At 40.6% G+C, this 21,053-nt stretch overlaps 1 protein-coding gene and 1 long non-coding RNA gene across 2 annotated transcripts in view; both read right to left on the bottom strand.

The window, feature by feature from the left end:
- Positions 1 to 20,154, bottom strand: part of LOC144069569 (apoptosis regulator BAX) — a 46,935-nt gene extending 26,781 nt beyond the window's left edge. Inside the window, exons 1-2 of the mRNA XM_077594816.1 lie at positions 19,848 to 20,154; positions 16,516 to 16,564 (exon numbers count right to left, since the gene is read on the bottom strand). Coding sequence (XP_077450942.1) covers positions 16,516 to 16,564; positions 19,848 to 20,142 — 344 coding nt within the window. The 5' untranslated portion in view covers positions 20,143 to 20,154. The remainder of the gene's footprint in view (positions 1 to 16,515; positions 16,565 to 19,847) is intronic.
- Positions 12,126 to 13,920, bottom strand: LOC144069585 (uncharacterized). The gene is made up of 2 exons (XR_013298642.1): positions 13,043 to 13,920; positions 12,126 to 12,948 (listed from the first exon to the last, which is right to left on the bottom strand). It is a non-coding gene; the product is annotated as an uncharacterized LOC144069585 (long non-coding RNA).
- Positions 20,155 to 21,053: the final 899 nt, after the last annotated feature.

Genomic DNA, 21,053 nt, shown 5'->3' with positions numbered 1-21,053 from the left:
CATATTAAAGTGGAAAACAGAAAATGTGTGTGTGTGTGTGTATGTGTGTATGCGTGTATGCGTGTATGCGTGTATGCATGTATGCATGTATGCATGCATGCATGTATATATGTATATATATATATATATATATATATATATATATATATATATATATATATATATATATATATATATATACACGTTTTAGATTTTACAAAATGCTTTTTGAACTAAAAAAATTTGGATTAAAAAAATTGCAATTATTTATTTAAAAAGGCGAAAATATACATAGTACATACATACATAATCTACATTTATAATCTTCATCTGAATTTGACCCTAAAACAGAAAGTCTGAACTCATCATTTACTTTCTCGGGCCGTACAAAATGATGCGGCTCGCCAGGTTTGGCCTCCAGACTGCCACTTGACACCTGTGACCTATTTCATATTTACAGTGGTACCTCGTCACACGACCGCTCGTCATACAAAATTCTCGTCTTACGACGGAAATTTTGATCGAATAATTCGCCCGTCATGCGATCAAAATTTCGTGATGCGACCAAGCCAGGTGGCCATGGCACTGTCTTTTTTGCATATCTTTCGTGTATAACAATATTTACGAGCACCGAATGAGTTATTCAGACCAGGAAACGCACAACGCGCATGCGCGGGGGAAAGAGGGCTTTCTGGGTAATGAAGTATACTCGTGCACACAACGCCGACAGTCAATGGCACTCTTTCTCAGAATAAAACTTTACCCACAATCAATACGTGGGTAAGCTCAGCTGCTGCATTTCCTGTTATTTTTATCTAATACGAGGAGTATTATATTACTTCTCGTTCGCTGCTCATAAGAACATCAGGGGCACTGGCTCGCAACTCCCCGCAATAGCATCCACGGTAGCAACTCGATCATAGGAGCCGTTCGGGGGGATGCGAACACAGATGCTACAAGCTAAAAGGGAGCCGCTAGCCAGCGCCCCCGAAGCTCCCATGAGCAGCGGAGCGATCGCTGATAAAAGTCTGCTGCTCGTTGGCTGCTCATGAGAACATCAGGGGCACTGGCTCGCAACTCCCCGCAATAGCATCCACGGTAGCAACTCTATCATAGGCGCCGTTCGAGGGGATGCGAACACAGATGCTACAAGCTAAAAGGGAGCCGGTATCTAGCGCCCCCGAAGCTCCCATGAGCAGCGGAGCGATCGCTGATAAAAGACTGCTGCTCGTTGGCAAGTGGCCGTGCGTTATCCGATTGTGAGGACATTTGTGTGCATCATTTTCGGAATATTTTGAAGGGAATAGTACAACAGCAAACAGCCCATCGATAGCGAATGTGAGGGTGGAGTGTTTGTTCCGTTTACGAGTGCGTTGTGTGGAGGAAAAAAAACGAAGCCCCCCGCCCCTTTTGTGCCCCTCTCCCCTCGGCGAAATCCGCCCAATTTTAGTTAGATTAAACACATTTGATTTCTATTAAACCACTAGTTATGTGTTACTTTGTTAATAGATGGGGAATTAGAAGAAATAAAACATTTTTTCCAATCCAATATCCTGTTTTTGGTGTTTTTTCAGAGGGCTGGAACGAATTAATTTTTTTTTCCATTCATTTCAATGGGAAACGTCCCCTCGAGTTACGAGAACCTCGTCATACGATCTCAGTCTCGGAACGGATTACGATCGTATGTCGAGGTACCACTGTAATGCTAAAAATAGCTTTCGGAGGATAAAAACATTTATTAATATTGGTTTTGAATAGGTGGTTTAGTGATTAGTTGTTTAGAGAGAAAGGGATGAGAAAATTGACAATATTATGGCTTAATGACAACAATTGCGAGTCATTTTAGCAAACACTAAAATTATCATTGGGACATGCCTAGTGAAAGGTTATTTTTCTCCATTTCGCTTATTGTTGGTTTTAATTGTTGTAACAACGAGATACACAGTATGTCTCCTATCTCATGTAAAAATCGTCTCCTTGGTGGGGGTGAGACGACTCGGTTGCAGGAGGAGTTCAGCCAGTGATTTCACTGTCCTCGGTAGGTCAACAATATGGCGGTGATTTGCAAAGTAGATTTTAAATTATTGAGAAGTATTTGGGTTTTAATGATATCAAACATTAAACAATGCAGGAACAGGATTCCTTCAAACAATTAGGTAAAGAATAGCTGGCTTGTTTGGGTAAATTAATTGATTTTAGAATAGGTATAATTTCCCTTGGCGCCTTGGGAGAAATGGAGTGTTTTCAGTTCACGGAAGACATTCCCTGTTCTGTCCTGTGAAGAATATGACATATTTTACTCCTTCATTTATGGTAGCTGTTTCATTTTGCTATAGTACCACAGTAGGATTAAAACTATTGTTCTCAACTCAATCACAATGAACAAAAGGTCTTTTGTTTGAGTTTCTGCTTTAAGGTGTGGTCCAGGTGATAAGTGGTCCCAGGTGATGAGTGGTCCAGATGAAATCAGAGACAAAGGGATCCCCGCGGAGAGGGCGATGGTCCAGATGATACCAGAAACAAAGAAATTCCTGCGGAGGGAGCGACCAAGCCAGACGTGGATTCGCGGACAAGCAGATCTCAGGGGAGGACACCCCTCCAGAATCGTCGTGGGACAGTCCGAATATCATTAGAATCAGCGAATGAATATTCATTTTTGTTTAACTATAACTGTGCAAACGCGGGTGTGGACCGTTGTCTTTTCATCCTCCACTGTGCATTACGACGCGCAGCTGGTTTACTATTATTTGGGAGGGGGCCCGGAGCTCTGTAAGGATCAATTTCTGGAATAAACCATCTGTGGAGTAACTCGCAAACCCTGGTTTCTTCCTTCGATGCTGAACGCGCACATTTGTTAGATAAGATCAGACTGAGTTAAGGAATTAGGGATAGGTGTTAAAACTGTGAATCTAACAATTTTGGTGACCCCGACGTGCGTCGAGGGAGGTCGGTTAATGGTTAATGCCGGAGTCAGGGATTCCGAGGAGTGATATTTATTAGGAAAAGGAAAAACGTTTGGAAACGTGACACGTCGCGGACGTGGGATTAAGGAAGGGGAACCCCGCCGAAGTCGCGGACTTCGAAGCACGTCGTGAACGTGATATTTATAAGAGTGGTCTGGATTTGAGACACTCGGCATCTTTCTATGGAGACTTCTCTGACGGGCGCCTGAAATCTAAAAGGTAAGCGGAATGCCTGTTACTTAACTGTCAAAATTCTGCTATTGGATTTTTAAATTATGGAGAAGTCACAGTAGAAACGTGTTCTAGGGATTTTTTTAAAAAATTCCGAAAGGTTGTATGCATAAGACCTGTTACTTAACCGTACGAAAATTGTGCAAACTTATTTTTTAGAGTAGAAGGGATTTTTAAGATTCCGAAAGGTTGTATGCATAAGACCTGTTACTTAACCGTACGAAAATTGTGCAAACTTATTTTTTAGAGTAGAAGGGATTTTTAAGATTCCAAAAGGTTGTATGCATAAGACCTGTTACTTAACCGTACGAAAATTGTGCAAACTTATTTTTTAGAGTAGAAGTCACAGTAGAAATGTGATTCATATAACACGAGTATTTGTTCAGGGACATTTCCGTGATTATATATCTGGAATCAGTGATTGGGGATTCCAGAACGGTCGTTTTGAGATAAAGGGAAACGTTCGTATGAAAACAAGGGAATAAGGTGATTCCGTAAAAAGGCTATATGTTGGAGACCTTTTACTTAATTGTAAGAAAAATTCAGCAAACTTATTTTTTTAAGTCTTCAGCAGGGAAACGACTGGGTCCACAGATGTTTTTTTCTTAGGATTGCTCCTAATAAAAAATTCCTAATTCTAAATTGGATATACTAAAATTCTAAATTGAACATACTGAAATTCTAAATTTATCCGGTGATTTGTGATGACTGAATTGGTAAAAATGCGAGGAGAGGTTGAAAATGTGTGTGTGTTAGAAGGAATGTTGAGAGGGCTTGGGATAGAATGGTGTGTGTGTGTGTGTGTGTGTGTGTGTGCGTGCGTGCGTGTGTGTGTGCGTTTTGAGAGGAATGGGGAGAAAGATGCTGAATGAGAATGGAATGGAATGAATTGATGAGTTTGTATGGAAATGTAGAGGCACAGGTTTTCAAAGACAAGCTAAATTAAATGTGAGTTGGAGAAATAATTTTGTACGTTGAAAGGAAATTTACATTGTACAGGTCAAAAGCGTTTGTCCGTAGCGTTGAAAAAAGGAGCATGACGTCACAGCTAAGGCAGAACTAAAAAAAAATAAAAATAAAAAGCGGAGGGAGGTGATTAGGAGGAGGCGTGATATATGGTTCTTAGAGATATTGCACTAAATAAATCGCCCCCCCCTCTGGTGAGGGGAGGAAGTTCATGGCGGAGGAGGCTCCTGGCATTGATGAAGTGGACAGAGTTGTGCGCTTGACACGAGACGGGCCATATAGCGGCTATTGTCGAGGGTGTTCCAGAACCTTTGATCTCTACTGTGTTGAAGCTCCAACTTTCCAAATTGCCAGGAATGTGGTGGGGCCCGAGATGGTCAGTTACATGGTCGATACGGTGGTCGCTGGCGTGGTTTCTCTGGTGGCCGGGGAAGAAGGTACTCGGGACAGGGCCAACAAGGCAACTTTTTTGTATTGGACACTGGAGATGTGATTGCCCCAGTCAACAACGGCAACCGCAACAACTGTTCCCATGGCAACCCCAAGCACAGCAGTATGGCCCACTACAGCAACAGCGGCCTACGCGTGGGGGAGGACGAGGCACTGGCAGACCATGGCGGCCCACAGCAGCCGGCCCAGTCACCTGGACAATATTACCACGGCGGAGATGATTCTTACGGACCAGGGGATCCTTCACACAATAGAGGTGACTTTACCAAATGGTGCAAAGATTCCGTGTTCACAACCAATATGAACATGTGGACAGTGGTGGACAATCTATAGGTCACGTCTTGAGCCTGAAACTCCGGCCACTGGGGGACTGTTGTCTGTAGATCACCGGTGGAAATCATTCATTGACTGGCTCCGGCCCTACCATCCACCCATGGATGATTTTCATTGTACGTTGTTTTGTGACATGGAGGATGATTTAGTCTATTAAGACCATTTTCAGAGGGTTCTTGGAGCACCCTGGCAGTTGAAAGGCTTTGGCTCTGTCTCCTGGTCATGAGGCTCGCCGACTCGGTCCGATGGTCATCGCCGGCACCCCTTCACAGATGCGCACACCCCTCACCCGACAAACAAAAAGAGGGGGTCGCCCAATTGGGATATATTAGTGACAAATTATGGGTCCTCTATTAAACACTGAAATTTATATTAGAAAATGCATAGTGAAAGGTTATTTTCCCTAAATTTTAATTGAGGTAACAGTGAGCACAGAAAATGGCTCTATTTAAAACCGCCTTCTTAGAGCGGATAGGAATTCAGCCAGAGCTTTAGCTATTGGTTTTAGTAATATGAGAGTGATTTGCGATTTAGACTTAAGGATTAGGAATCATCCAAATTATTAATGATATCAAACATGAAGACAATGCAGAAATGGCATTGATCCAAATTATTAGGTAAATTGTAGCTGGCAAGTTTAGATAAAATAATTAATTTAGGATAGGCATAATTTCGCTGAGATGCAATAAACATCATGACTTGTCATCAGTGCACGGATGATAATTCATTGTTTTGCTCATCAACAGATGAAATATGCTTTAGCGTGAGTCGTAAGAATGAATGACTATGAGAATATGTCTGAAAAGGAGTGTGAGCATGAATGGTTCTTTGTGTGTCTTTTTGTGTTTTTGATTGGCCGACCACCGAGATATGATCAATCGGTTAGGTATCAAGGTGGAAAATGATTTAGCAAATTGGAATCGATTTCGGAATTTGCCAATAAGCCGTTTCACGGATGGCAATGACAAATTATGGAAAAATATTTCGTCCAAGGAAATTTTTAATGAAAAAGCAGCAGTACTCCAAATGTGAAATTTGAAGTGGAGAAACAAATCTGCTATGCAAAATTTGGGAGCACTGGGAAAAACACAGACAGTGCTTGATATGAAATTCCAAAGTACTATTGATTTATAGTGATAATGGCATCCAAATTGTGTTAATAGAAACATTGACTGAATTGACAAAAGTTTCCATATTTCGTTATGAAATCATTGCGCCTACATAACGAGGTCAACAAGACAACAAAATATGGAAATCCAATTTAGTGGAATGTACCAAACGCCATTATTCACTACACGATTGGAGCTGGATGATAAGGCTAATCTGGCGATCTGCATAAAAGAAAAATTTTAAAGAAACGCATTAAATTTGGGTTGGCAGAGGGAGATTGTGCTTTTCAACAGGAAACATGGAGAACAACCCAGGATGTGAGTGTGGCTATTGCAGAGAACGGGAAAGCTGTTTTCCTGAGGAGAAGGCAGCCTGGTTTGCTTTTTGCATTTTTCCTATTTTTAGTATGATTAGTTAATTTGTGTAAATACAGGAAAGAGAAATTGGCAAAATAATGTACGGCACCAAAAGGTCCTGGGTTCAAGCCCTCCCACTGGCTCTACTCTCGATTCGTCAAACCATAAACAAAACCACAAATTTTGCCCCATTTGAATTACTTACGGGCCGGCTGATGCCCGGTCCTAGTTCCTCAATCACCCCATATGAAGAGGTTCCATTACCTGATCTCTCGCATGCAGCATATTAGTCGACAACTTCATTCTCTTGTATCTAGTATTTCTTCACAGATACAGGAGGCTGCTGCAGCTGCACGTGATCACCCACAGTCTCAACCCACATTTTTCTCAAGGTTCTATCCAGGAAGTGGTCGGAGCCCAGGTGGACAGGTGTCCTTTCAGAGTGACTGCTCGTACATCAAAGGCGGTTCAACTTGAACATAAGGGACAGAAGTGGTTTCATTGTTCCCAAATTGGAGCCGTTGATCCATGTAACCCATAACCACACACTCCACCACAGGATCCTCCAAAGGCGGCCTTTGATTCTCCCGGGGACAGGTCACATACATCTAAACATGACACATAGTTCCTGGACATAGTTCCTGTTCTGGACTGGGCTTATCCCAGTCCAAGAGAGGGAAGTGGTGTACAGGATGTTTTGGCTTATTATTGTTTTAATTTTTCTCTTGTTATTTTTTGAAGGAGCGCTCCACGTGTATTTCATACTCCTGTTTGGCGATCTCCAATCAGACGGATGTGGCTCCAATGACACCGCAATCTCCAACAGATGAGACACCACTAGCTTCCTAACCCTGTGTGTGGTCCTCGGATACCGATCCATGGTGGCCAGTGGGGATGTGTAAACCTAGTCTACTCAGGCGAAAACTGGCAAGGTGACTCCGTCAATCGTGTCCCCTAAATTGGTTTAGAATGATTACAGGTATTACGGCAGGATCTAACAATTGGCTGTTAATGGCAGAGCAAGCTGCCAGCAAAACCCAAGATGATTGCCTCGTGTATGGGTGCTCGACCCGTACTCCGTATTGTTTCGGCCCCAGTCGAAGATGAATGTATTGTGGACCTTCTAAAAAACAATAAACCAAAATTTAATTGTTCTAAGTACGATTCGATATTCCCACTTGCCCAAAAGGATAAAGAGAAACCAATTTTTGATAAAGCAGTAGCACGACAAAATTTTACCTGTCTCAAATTAAAGGGGATTGGAAAATCATTGGGAAGCATTCCGTCTGATTGGTGTGTATTAAATATGTCTTTTCCGGTACCACACCCCTTATCCCGAGCGGAACTTCTGGTTATGGTGTGGAAGCGATAAATTGTGTGATAGATTACCCACAAATGCTTCTGGCGTGTGCTCTTTGGTGTCTTTGTTGCTTCCGGTTTCTGTTTCCCCAGTGAATCTCACAGTTGGAGTACAATTGCCTTCAAACCTGAAGGATATTTTGCATCGCAACAAGAGCGCAACACCCGCCTGGATGGGTCTCAGCAGGATTCGAAGGTCTTCTAATTTGGCCTTGGAAGGCCTCCGAACCCTGACTAATAAGATGGCAGACCATTCAGGTGTGGGTGACTCATTCTGGGACCAATGGATGGATCAGTTCGGTACCTGGAAAGGTTTGATGGGAATTGTCTTTATATCGGTTGTTGTTTTCACGACTTTACTTAGTCTTTGTGGATGTTGCCTCATCCCCATGGCTCGTACTCTGGTTGTTCGTTTGATCGATAGGGCAGTGGGACCAGATCCGAAAGGTCAGTATTCTCAATTGCTTTAAACTGATCCCTCTGCAACCACCGCCAAGCATGTATTCATGGATACACTAATGTGATGCTTCTTTGTTTCTTTTCTTATACTAATGTAGTGCTTCTTAGTTTTGCTTCTTACTAACTTGTGTGTTGTTTGTCGGTATGGTCTCTTTTGGGAGACCAAGAGAGGGAATGAAGAATATGACATATTTTACTCCTTCATTTATGGTAGCTGTTTCATTTTGCTATAGTACCACAGTAGGATTAAAACTATTGTTCTCAACTCAATCACAATGAACAAAAGGTCTTTTGTTTGAGTTTCTGCTTTAAGGTGTGGTCCAGGTGATAAGTGGTCCCAGGTGATGAGTGGTCCAGATGAAATCAGAGACAAAGGGATCCCCGCGGAGAGGGCGATGGTCCAGATGATACCAGAAACAAAGAAATTCCTGCGGAGGGAGCGACCAAGCCAGACGTGGATTCGCGGACAAGCAGATCTCAGGGGAGGACACCCCTCCAGAATCGTCGTGGGACAGTCCGAATATCATTAGAATCAGCGAATGAATATTCATTTTTGTTTAACTATAACTGTGCAAACGCGGGTGTGGACCGTTGTCTTTTCATCCTCCACTGTGCATTACGACGCGCAGCTGGTTTACTATTATTTGGGAGGGGGCCCGGAGCTCTGTAAGGATCAATTTCTGGAATAAACCATCTGTGGAGTAACTCGCAAACCCTGGTTTCTTCCTTCGATGCTGAACGCGCACATTTGTTAGATAAGATCAGACTGAGTTAAGGAATTAGGGATAGGTGTTAAAACTGTGAATCTAACACCTGGGCGGGTAGAATATGCTTTGCCATGAGTCATATTGACGACTATAAGGACCATTGCCTTGACCTTAAATATTAAGGTATTGTTTTCTGTTTAAATCATGTTTGTCACAATTTTCAAGTCAAAAGTTTATAAAGACAGGTTTCTGGGGATTAAGTTAAGTGTTCTTTTGTTTGATTTTTTTCAGAATTCTCATTAGTTAAGTAGGCTACCTTCTGTAGGATAGGTTGGCTAAGTCGGTTTGCAATTGTTTGTTCGCATTGCGGCATGTGGCAAAACTCGGTTTGCAATTGTTTTTTCGCATCGCACAATGTAAGATAGGCTGTAGCAGTTTGTGTGAGCTCTAAAAATATCGTGCTTGCACAAACTTAGCCCTGCAAATGTTTAACCATATTACCCCAAAGTTTTGTTTGCATAAACTCTGTCCGACATCGCTGTCATAGAAACTTTACCCTGTTTTCCTATTTAAAGACTCACCCACTATTCATTGGGAAAGTTGCAAGGGACAGCAGGCTGTGCGGTTCACACTGTTAGAGCTCTCTCCCCATCCTGCAGTCTGGTAATAAACCTATTTGGCTGATCAACAGTGGAGTCCTTAATTTCCACAGGGGTGAATCGCTTAAAGCCCTCAGTGACTTTTTGTGGCCACAAACTTTTCCATCTGGAAATTAAGGTCTGCTCCTTCATGTCCCCAATCGCACTCTGGATGTTTGACAGATGTGCGGCAATGTTGCATTTGCGCCAATATTCTTTGATGCTGGTGTCTGATTGGACTGGTCCAATCGAATTAACTCTTTTTGTGCTCTATAGAGGACATTCAGAGCTTTCCAATGATACCACATTTCATTTGTAGTATTCCAATTACTTCACATAAATAGGGGAATTTCAAAATAAAATGTGATTGGACAACTTTTTTTTCCTGCTAGTCAGGAAGTTATCAAGGAAAGTCAATATTTAGGAGGCATTTTCAACGGCGACTCAAAAAAAAGTATTTTTTCACAACAAAACAAGAAATGAAACGATATAATGCATCTAGGGACTGTATATAGTAATGCCTCGGCATTTCGCGCTTCAGCTTTCACGGCTTCACTACATCGTTGATTTATTTTCTGGGGAAATTCATTTATTTTATTATTATTATTATTTTTTTTAAGTTCAGAAAAATGTGAAAATCCACACTGAAACTCGCAATCGGAAGCAACTCCCCTGTCTTCCGCTTGCTACTAGGACTCAGCACTGAAGAAAAAAAAACTTTTTATTTATAAAATTTTTTTAAAGTTCATAAAAATGTGAAAATCCAAGCTGAAGCTCGTAACCAGAAGCCACTCTTGCTACTAGGACTCACCAATAAAATAAAATAAACTTTTTTTTAATAAGGGTGACCCTACTTCGTGTTTTTTCGATTATTGTGGCCATGTCTGCTCCACATTAACCGCGATAATCGAGGTATTACTGTTCATGATATTTGGCGCGCTCATTTTTTCTTCGGCGATGAGAAATGAAGCGGTGCCCTGATTTCCGCCATTTTTCATTATTCTTCCGGTTGTGATCAGCAATGTAGTGAAGCTGCAAAATAAAGAAGCATCACAGTAACAGCAACTATGTTAAGAAAAGAGTCTAAAATCTAATTTAAAAAAATATTTTTGTTGTTCTGTTGTGCAATAAAGTTAAGACAACTCCCTCCCTACACTGAAAACTGAAGAATAAAACCTGCATACATTTTGACAGGCATCTTTATTTTTCATTTATCATGTTTAGAACCAAAATAGTTTTTGTGCTATAAAATAAATCTCTTTTGAAAAATGGGTTACATGAGAAAGGATAATTTCAGTTACACGCATAGCACAGCAAACGTGTATACAATTATGTACAGGTATACAGAAGCAGGAGTATGCCTTTTAGGAAAAAGTAAGGAAAACTGACGATCAATTTCAAAAGACAGGATGACGAATTTTAGCTAATTAAGTAATGTTTGGGTGTTATTTTTTGTTAAAACATTATAAACCAAAGTGAAAATATGACGAAAATAAAAATTCACAAAATAGCGGCGCTGTTGCGTAGTTCATGCAACTAACTTCAAGCGTAAATGAATAAACTGAAGTGTGCACTGAATAATTTATGGAGTTTTCGAATCTGCAGAATGTAATGCTTAAAAACACCTCAAGAGAGAAGCAAGTTAAAATATTTCTGGTCAGGATTATTCATCGATAATCCTTGCAAAGCTTGAGTTTACATACTTAAGGAAGGTAAAAAAATCAATCATTAGAATCTGACAGCTGTTTCTGGCCACCATATAAAATTTCAACTCTACGTTGCACGGTTTGGACAACCGTAGCGTGAGAATGTTAACATAAAACATCCACCCATCCATATATCACACTTTATCTATTCTAATATAATCCTTAGAAAGCGTGATTTATGGATGGATGTGTGTGCACCTGGAAACTCGCTGGCAGAAAAAATCATGTAAAAACGATTCACACATCAACTTTGCTTTCAGCTTTAACAAATAAGAGAGTTTACTCACTTAGAGAAGGTGAAGAAATTCAATCACTCGTCTATTTGGATCTGACAGCTGTTTCTGGCCACCAAAAAAATTTCAGCTCTCAATGTTGCATGTACATGTTCAATAAGGCTGCTCTATGCACAGGTATTTACGTGGCATTTAAAAAAAAAACGCCAGGGAGAATTCACTTGGATATTTTAGTGGATCGGATCTGTGTTGCCCTGCATCTCATAATCGCCCACTTAGGCCGTGTTATTATCCCTTTGCGTTCATGCTCGGTATCATCCTCTATAGCTAACATGAAAACATGTTTCCTTATAATCCTCTTCTCTCGAGTGTTGGTCTGGAACTCGCGTTCATTTTGCAAAAGCACTCCCGTTCTTGTTGGTGGTCAGGTGATATCATTGCAGTTTAAAATTATCATATTTTTATCGAAAGATTGTATTATTATATATTGTTGACAAAAATTATTTCACAATAATTATCGTTATCGTTTTATCACCCAGCTCTAATTGCATCATTGAAGAAAAATCAGCACTTCATACCAGAGATTGGAAGGGAGTCAAATATGTTAAAAACCAAATTACTTCTTGGAAAAGAACCAGGATCTAGAAACAATTTATTTTCTTTGTAGTTGTTGTTCTGGTACAAAATAAATGCATGTTTAAAAAAAACTCAGTACTTTGTGCCAGTCAAATAATTTAAACGATATGTCTATTCCGTTTAACATGTAGGTTCTTTCCAGGTTAGTAAAATTAGAAATATCTGTTTGTGAAAAGAGGACACAATACAATTGGGACCATGAAGATTATTTTTAACACACCATGATTTTTTTCAGAGCTGTAGCACCGTTAGAAAGAGTAGACCCCACAAAAGTGCAAAAAAGTTGTGGGCCCCACAATTGGGAAAAACAAGTGTGAGTATGAAGTGTGTGTGTGTGTGTGTGCGCGCGCAAATATGTACGTATATGTATATGTATTGTACATATACACATACACATACATATACAGTGGGGCAAATAAGTATTTAGTCAACTACCAGTTGTGCAAGTTCTCCTACTTGAAAAGATTAGAGATGCCTGTAATTGTCAACATGGGTAAACCTCAACCATGAGACAGAATGTGGAGAAAAAAAAGAAAATCACATTGTTTGATTTTTAAAGAGTTTATTTCCCAATTAGAGTGGAAAATAATTATTTTGTCACCAACAAACAAGCAAGATGCTGTCAGAGGTCTAACTTCTAACGAGGTCTCCACTCGTTACCTGTATTAATAACATCTGTTTTAACTCATTATCGGTATAAAAGACACCTGTCCACAACTTCAGTCTCTCACACTCCAAACTCCAGTATGGCCAAGACCAAAGAGCTGTCGAAAGACAAAAGAGACAAACGTGTAGAGCTGCACCAGGCTGGGAAGACTGAATCTGCAATAGGTAAAAAGTTTTGGTGTCAAAATGATAACAAGAAAGGTGAGCAAAAATCCCAGAACAACACGGGGGAACCTAGTGAATGACCTACAGAGAGCTGGGACCACAGTAACAAAGGCTCAGTAACACAATGCGCCGCCGACTCAAATCCTGCACTGCCAGACGTGTCCCCCTGCTGAAACCAGTACACATCCAGCCCCATCTGCGGTTCACTAGAGAGATTTTGGATGATCCAAAAGAGGACTGGGAGAATGTGTTATGGTCAGATGAAACCAAAATATAACTTTTTGGTAGAAACACAGGTTCTCGTGTTCGGAGGAGAAAGAATACTGAATTGCATCCTAAGAACACCATACCCACTGTGAAGCATGGGGGTGGAAACATCATGCTTTGGGGCTGTTTTTCTGCAAATGGACCAGGACGACTGATCTGTGTAAAGGAAAGAATGAATGTATCGAGAGATTGAGTGAAAATCTCCTTCCATCAGCAAGGACATTGAAGATGAGACGTGGCTGGGTCTTTCAGCATGACAATGATCCCAAACACAGCCAGGGCAACAAAGGAGTGGCTTCGTGAGAAAACGTTTGGCCTCCGTTATTGCCAACAAAGAGTACATAAGAAAGTATTGAGATGAACTTTTGGTATTGACCAAATACTTATTTTCCACCATGATTTGCAAATAAATTCTTTAAAAATCAAAATATGTAATTTTCTGTTTTTTTTCTCCACATTCTGTCTCTCAGGGTTGAGGTTTACCCATGTATACAATTACAGGCCTCTCTAATCTTTTCAAGTAGGATAACTTGCACAATTGGTGGCTGACTAAATACTTATTTGTCACATTGTACATATACATATACAGTTTGCAAGGTTGTCCCTCTCCTTGTGCCCTGCGATCGGCTGGCCACGATTCAGGGTGTCCCCCGCCTCTGGCCCGGAGTCAGATTGGATAGGCTCCAGCACCCCCTGTGAACCTTAATGAGGATAAAGCGGTTTAGAAAATGAGATGACATATACATGTATACATACATGATTTCAGAGCTGTAGTACCAATGGAAACACTGGAGCCCACAAAGGTGCAAAAAGGAGTGGGCCCCACAATTGGGAAAAACGAGTACGAGTATGAAGTGTGTGCGTGCATATATGTATATACATATACATACATATTAATATAGAGCAATCCCTCGATTATCGCGGTTAATGTAGACCAGACATGGCCGCGATAAACGAAAAACCACGAAGTAGGGTCACCCCCATTTAATATATATATATATATATATATATATATATATATATATAAACTTCAGTGCTGAGTTCTAGTAACAAGTGGAGGGCAGGGGAGTGGCCTCCGCTTGCGAGTGTCGATTTTCACATATGAACTTGCAAAAAAAAAATCCTCCAGAAAAAATCCACGATGTAGTTTCTTTATGCATAAATTGTGGATATGTAAGGGCAAACCTGACAGTTGATCACATATAAGGAAGTGGACCAGCCAGTAAGTAGCGTATTCTGTTGTTTGATCCAAACATTTTACAAAAGACTATCTTGACGAAGTGACAATTGTGTGGCCAATTAATTAGTGTTTTTTGTTTTGTTTTTTTATATACTGCAGTAAATCACACCAGTGTTAGATGATTATCACGTGTGCGAACTGCCGTAGTTAACATGACATGGGAACCAAAACAACAAGGCTTTAGCCAGCATTCTTGACCCGGGCCACCATTGCCAAAAGTGTACAGACACTCCCCTTCTTACGAACATTCGAGTTACGAACAACGGTACATACGAACATGTCTGCAAATTGCGTTTATGTCGAAAAATGTTCGTAAGTTCAATTTTGTATTGCACGCCTTTTTCCGAGTAGTGCTTCTTTCCGCCGCTAATACCGACGCCTGGCGCTGTGAGAGCTCAGCTCACCCAGCATCTACCTTCCTCTGCCCAGTTCGTTGCAGTGCGGAAGTGCGTGAACGTATCTCCAGTGCGCAAAGAACCTTTTTCATTTTTATCATTAAATATCTCGTGCATCCATTATTCAATATGGTTGGTGAAAAGCGAAAGGCTTCTATTGAGGGAGGTGCAAGGAAGAGGCAAGCCATTTCATTTGAAATGAGTGGCAATAATAACGAAGCTTGATGCGCGTGAGAAAGTGGTGAGCGTTGCACCTGAATACAACTTGAATTGTTCGACCGTCAGTACCATTTATAAACAAAGATCGAGCAACAGGACCCAAATATTGAACGTTGCACAAAGTTTGCAAATCAATTGAATGATGCCATACAGTGCTACCGCATCATTTATGATGAAAAAAAGAAAACTGCAATCGTCATTAGATAGCTTCTTTCGGCCAGTTCCTAGTAAACCTCTCTCTCTCTCTAATGTATGTATACAGTACTGTATGTATTCTCTCCATGTTATTAAATTTTTTTTTCAGTACAAACCAATGCGTGTTACTTATACAAGCCTTAAACATACAAATGCACTCATATAAACCTTCAATATACTTATATAGGCCTTAAACATAAATTATAATACAAAATATAGCACTGAGCAACTTACGAACAAATTCAACTTGTGAACAATCGCTCGGAACCTAACTCGTTCGTAAGTAGGGGAGCGTCTGTACCAGTAAAAAAAATCCTAGTTTAAACTTTAATAATAAATTAGTTTTTCCGATCACCATGCTTGCTTGCTTGCAGAGTCGAGGGTTGTAAGTGTAAGTAAGATATTTGCCATTCAGTACAGCCAAAGTAAATGAAGCCAGAGATGCTTCTGTATCATGCTCTCCTTTTCTCTTAGTCACTTGGGTCATGTTACGGCGCTTCAGCCTCTGGTTTGAACTTTTACAGGAAAATCTCATGTTCTTTGGGACTTACTTCCTCCTCTTAGCCACTTTCAATTTTGTATTCCAAAATGTCACACAATGAACAATGAGTACTTGTGTGAAATATGAAATTGTGCAAGTAGCCCCAACAACTTGTCTACTATTATCTTTTGATTGAATCATATTTGTACTACTGACTCCTATCCTCCCGTTATGTCATCTTTTTTAAGAACGCTGATCAAGAACGTTACTTTTTTGAGGGGTTTAATTTCGAGAATTTACATTTTTGACAAGATTCTATGACGTAATTAGTGTGCAAAAATATGTGATAGTGGGACTTTAAAACAGAGAATTAGAGGGATGCTAGGCAAGGTCTCATCTCATTTTCTGAACCACTTTATCCTCAATAGGGTCACGGGGGTGCTGGAGCCTATCCCAGCTGACTCCGGGCCAGAGGCTGGGGACACCCTGAATCGGTGGCCAGCCGATCGCGGGGCACAAGGATATGGACAACCATGCACAGCCACACCCATACCTAAGGGCAATTTAGAGTGTCCAATGAGCCTACCCTGCATGTTTTTGGAATGTGGGAGGAAACCCACGTAGGCAAACTCCACACAGATGTACATGACCTGGATTTGAACCCAGAACCCCAGAGCTGTGAGGCCGACACGTTAACCACACACTCTGCCGGGCCGCGCTAGCCAAGGTCTATTTAAAAAAATGGTTTTAATAGAACTTACCCTCTGAGGACAATTGCTCCTTGTTCCAAGATGGGATCGTCAGTGACATCTGTTTTAGATCATACAGTCTTGGTTAGCGGTCAGTTAAACTGCCCTACAAGAGTATTGAACATTTGGGTTTGACATCAAAAGGAAAATGAGACAGGGGTTGCACTGTATATGGTTACCGTATTTTCAGCACTATAAGGCGCACCTTCAAAGAATGGCATATTTCAAAACTTTTTCCATATTCAAGGCGCACCGCATTATAAGGCGCTACAGTAGAGTTACGTTATGCATCCATTAGCGCTAAAGGGAATGTAAACAAAACAGTCAGATAAGTCAGTCAAACTTTATTAATAGATTACAAATCACCTTTCACAACTCCCTTCACTCCCAAAATGAATAAACAACTGTTTTAGTATTTTCTCCGAGGTAAAGTATTAGTATTTTCGTGACAGTTTATCTTTTAACAATATTAAGCAAGGTATAACAATCACTGTACGTGCTCCCGTTTTATCCACAGTGCGGTTCACAGGAATATCAAAGGCGAGTGGAACCTTGTCCATATTGATTATATGCTCTGGCCGGATAATTTTTTCAGTACAGACACTCCCCTACTAACGAACAAGTTACGTTCCGAGCGATCGTTCGTAGGGTGAATTTGTTCGTAAGTTAAATGAAGTTTAACTTAATTTTGGAAGATGTACTCGATGCTTAAGATGATGGAGGAGAAGGAGGAGGAGGAAGAGGAGGATTTTATATCAAGAGGGTCTTCGTCGTCGCTGGAATGGGCTTCAAAACTTCAAAAGTTACTTCCTCCTCCGTAACTTCAATGTAGGAAGAAGTTGAGGGTCGAGGAGAAGATGAGGGTTGATGAGTATCTTCCTTGGAGGATTTACTAGAAACTGGCCGAAAGAAGCGATCCAACGACGATTGCACAGTTTTCTTCTTTTTTTCATCATAAATGATGAGGTAGCACTGTATGGCATCATTCAATTGATTTGCAACCTTTGTGCAACATTCAATATTTGGGTCTTTCTGCTCGAAGAGTGCGATGGCTTTATTTGGTTTCGTCTCGAATTTCTTCATGGGGACAGGCGTTTCTTCCTCCTCCTCCTCCCAGAGGAAGGTGGATGCTGGGTGAGCTCTCACAGCGCCAAGCGTCGGTATTAGCGGCGGAAAGAAGCACTACTCGGAAAAAGGCGCGCAATACAAAATCTAACTTACGTACTTACAGCATCTGTTTCTGAACATTTTTCGACATATGCCATATGCGCAGACATGTTCGTATGTACCGTTGTTCGCAACTCAAATGTTCGTAAGTGGGGGAGCGTCTGTAATCTTGTTTTGGCAGTATGTGCGGAAAGTGGCCAGCTTTTCCTGGTAGTCAGCTGGCAGTTGCTGTGAAATAGTAGTTCATGTGCGGATGGAGAGATTACGTCTTTTCATAAACCGAAAGCACCAGAAGGACCGCCTCTAAATTCGTTGATGTAAAGTTCGCGGCATGCATGGTATTCCAGAATGCACCGCGCACTACTTGATGTCAAACACAAAAATAGAAAAAAGAAAAATCAATTAACTTTTTTTAGACATAAATCAGACTGAATTTTTTTTAAAGATTCCAAGGGATAAAAGAGCACAATGCTCTTTAATAGGCTTCTCTTTTGCAGTTTTATATATCCCAGCATCCACCATGCACTACTACTTCTACGGGGAAAATGGAGTCGGCGGCTGCTTCCAGTAGTTGCAAGACCCTCAATATTGATACATACATTAGGCGCACCAAATTGTAAGGCGCGTGGTCAGCTTTTGAAAAAAACTGAAGGCTCTTAGGTGCGCCTTATAGTGGGGAAAATATGGCACTCAAATACAGGGGGCCCAAAACGTTTTTCTCTGAGGGCCACATTATCGCTCCTGACGGTATTTTAGATTTCCAAGGTACTATTGCTAGATCACCTGGGAGTAAGATTTGATCCAGTCTGTCAGTTTCCTTCGGGCCTGAACGTCTAATTTGTAGGTCATCGCAATTTGCCCACAGCAAGACTCACACTATTAAACATGCATAACTGACCCATTTAAAAACCATTAGGCTCTCATCAGGATCTAAAGCAGTGGTCTCAAACCAGTCCTCAAAGGGCTGCAGGGGGTGCAAGTTTTCATTCAAACCGAACAAGCGGACACCTTTTGCAAGTGTGATCAGTTGATTGCAGCCATGTGCTACATATTTTAGAAGACCCCTCATTGGTTAAACTGTCGACACTGGATTGGTTGAAACAAAGACCAGGCTCACTGCGGACCTTTGCGGAATCCGTTTCAGACCACTGATCTAAAGTGTGGTGTCGACAGCCTTGGCTAATATAAACAACATGTATCAGCTGTTTGTTAAGTTTTTCTTTTGATGTTGAAAATATCTTTTGATGTTGAAAAGATACTGACTTGCCGCATCTATGCTTCATTTCTGTGCCCTTTAATGAGACGCGCCTCAGCTGTCCTCCCTCCCAACTCAGTGCTGTGTGAGGTTATGTTATGTTACGATTGGTGTAATATCGATCCAACGACAATTGCTTTTGACCACTTTTCATAATTTTCTAAAATACACAAGGCATACATCGTCTGAAGCCTATCTCAGCTAAATACAGGCACCTGGTGAGGGACATCATGAATCAGTGGCTAGCCCAGGGGTGGGAAAACGATTCCATAAAGGGCCACAGTGGGTGCGGGTTTTCATTCCAACCCATATGAAGGGCACTTTTTCACCAATCTGGTATCCTACAAGTGCAATCAGTGGATTTCAGTCAGGTGCTTCTTGTTTTCTGCAGAAATCTCAGTGGTTAAACTGTCTGTTCTGGCCCTCGAGGACCAGTTTGCCCACCCCCGGGCTAGCCAATCGTAGGTCGCAAGGAGATGGACAACCATTCAAGCTCACACTCATGTCTAGGGGCAATTTAGAGTTTTCAACCAGCTTACCCAGCATGTTTTTGGAATGTGGGAAAAACCCACACACGCCTGGGGAGAACATGCAAAGCACACACAGTTGAGGACCGACCTGGGATCGAATCCAGGACCCCAGAAATGTGAGGCCGACGTGCTAAATACTCGTCTGACGGGCCGCCACTTTCTTTTATTATTTTGTATCTTATTTGTTTGCCCTCTCGATAGCATTCAGCGAATACTAGTGACACTGGAGCAAAGAGACGTCATTCGGAACACTTAGCTTTGTGGAGTAGAGGTTGCACTGTGCAAAGCCTTTCAATTCTGAAATCTTGATCGCCGAGTAAAACTTTTCGGTCGAGTTCAACTTCAAAACTCCGACAGTTTCATCTCTTAAGTTGAGACGTAGAGTTGCCTACCTTCCCCACCCACGGCTCCTTCAAGGTTTTGTTCTTCGCCGTTGCTCTCATGGCCTCTGTTATCAGACATACTGCGAGATTCCTGTTGCAACTTTGACACGCAAATTGTTGATGTATATGAAGTAAATACCTGAGCGAAGTATACAAAGATAAAACGCGATAATTTCTCTTCTTGTCCGGAAGTGGCAGATACGTCAAAAGTTTGTGGAACGAGGAAGTGAAGTGATATGGTGGCAGCCTCTAGCGGTAACCAACAGTCTCCGGTTGACGAACAAACCACACAGAGCGTGCACATTTTTAACAAGACGTTTCCTTCCGGTATACGTAGTGCAGTACTGTCATCCTTAGGTATTTAGGGGTCAGAACTGTGTCTTCTGAAAGATGCAAACATTGCACAAAATTTGTACACAAACTATGGGCTGATATTTGTGCATACCTGTCAACCTCTGCCGATAACTGCCCTTATAAATGATTATGATTCCCCTTACAAACCCCCCAAAAAACTTACAAACACCGTACGAGTCGTACGGTGTTTGTAAGGTTTTTTTGTAATAATCATTTATAAGGGCAGTTATCGGCAGAGGTTGACAGGTATGTTTGTTCCATCACAAACTGAATCTGAAAATGCTAAACTGAATCAAAATTACTTAAATTGAATTACTGAAATATGAATTATTTAAGTTGACTATAAATTACTGAACTTGAAACGAAATTGGGTGGCCGAGTGGATAGTGCACAGGTGTCAAACTGATTCCAGAAAGGACCTAATAATAATAATAATAGTAATAATAGTAATAATAGTAATAATAGTAATAATAGTAATAATAGTAATAATAGTAATAATAGTAATAATAGTAATAATAGTAATAATAGTAATAATAGTAATAATAGTAATAATAGTAATAATAGTAATAATAGTAATAATAGTAATAATAGTAATAATAGTAATAATAGTAATAATAGTAATAATAGTAATAATAGTAATAATAGTAATAATAGTAATAATAGTAATAATAGTAATAATAGTAATAATAGTAATAATAGTAATAATAGTAATAATAGTAATAATAGTAATAATAGTAATAATAGTAATAATAGTAATAATAGTAATAATAGTAATAATAGTAATAATAGTAATAATAGTAATAATAGTAATAATAGTAATAATAGTAATAATAGTAATAATAGTAATAATAGTAATAATAG

Source organism: Stigmatopora argus, chromosome 2 (genome assembly GCF_051989625.1).
Source record: "Stigmatopora argus isolate UIUO_Sarg chromosome 2, RoL_Sarg_1.0, whole genome shotgun sequence".
Classification (NCBI taxonomy): Eukaryota; Metazoa; Chordata; class Actinopteri; order Syngnathiformes; family Syngnathidae; genus Stigmatopora; species Stigmatopora argus.
Note: the sequence above shows the minus strand (reverse complement) of the source record. Positions and strands in the feature narration are given on the sequence as shown.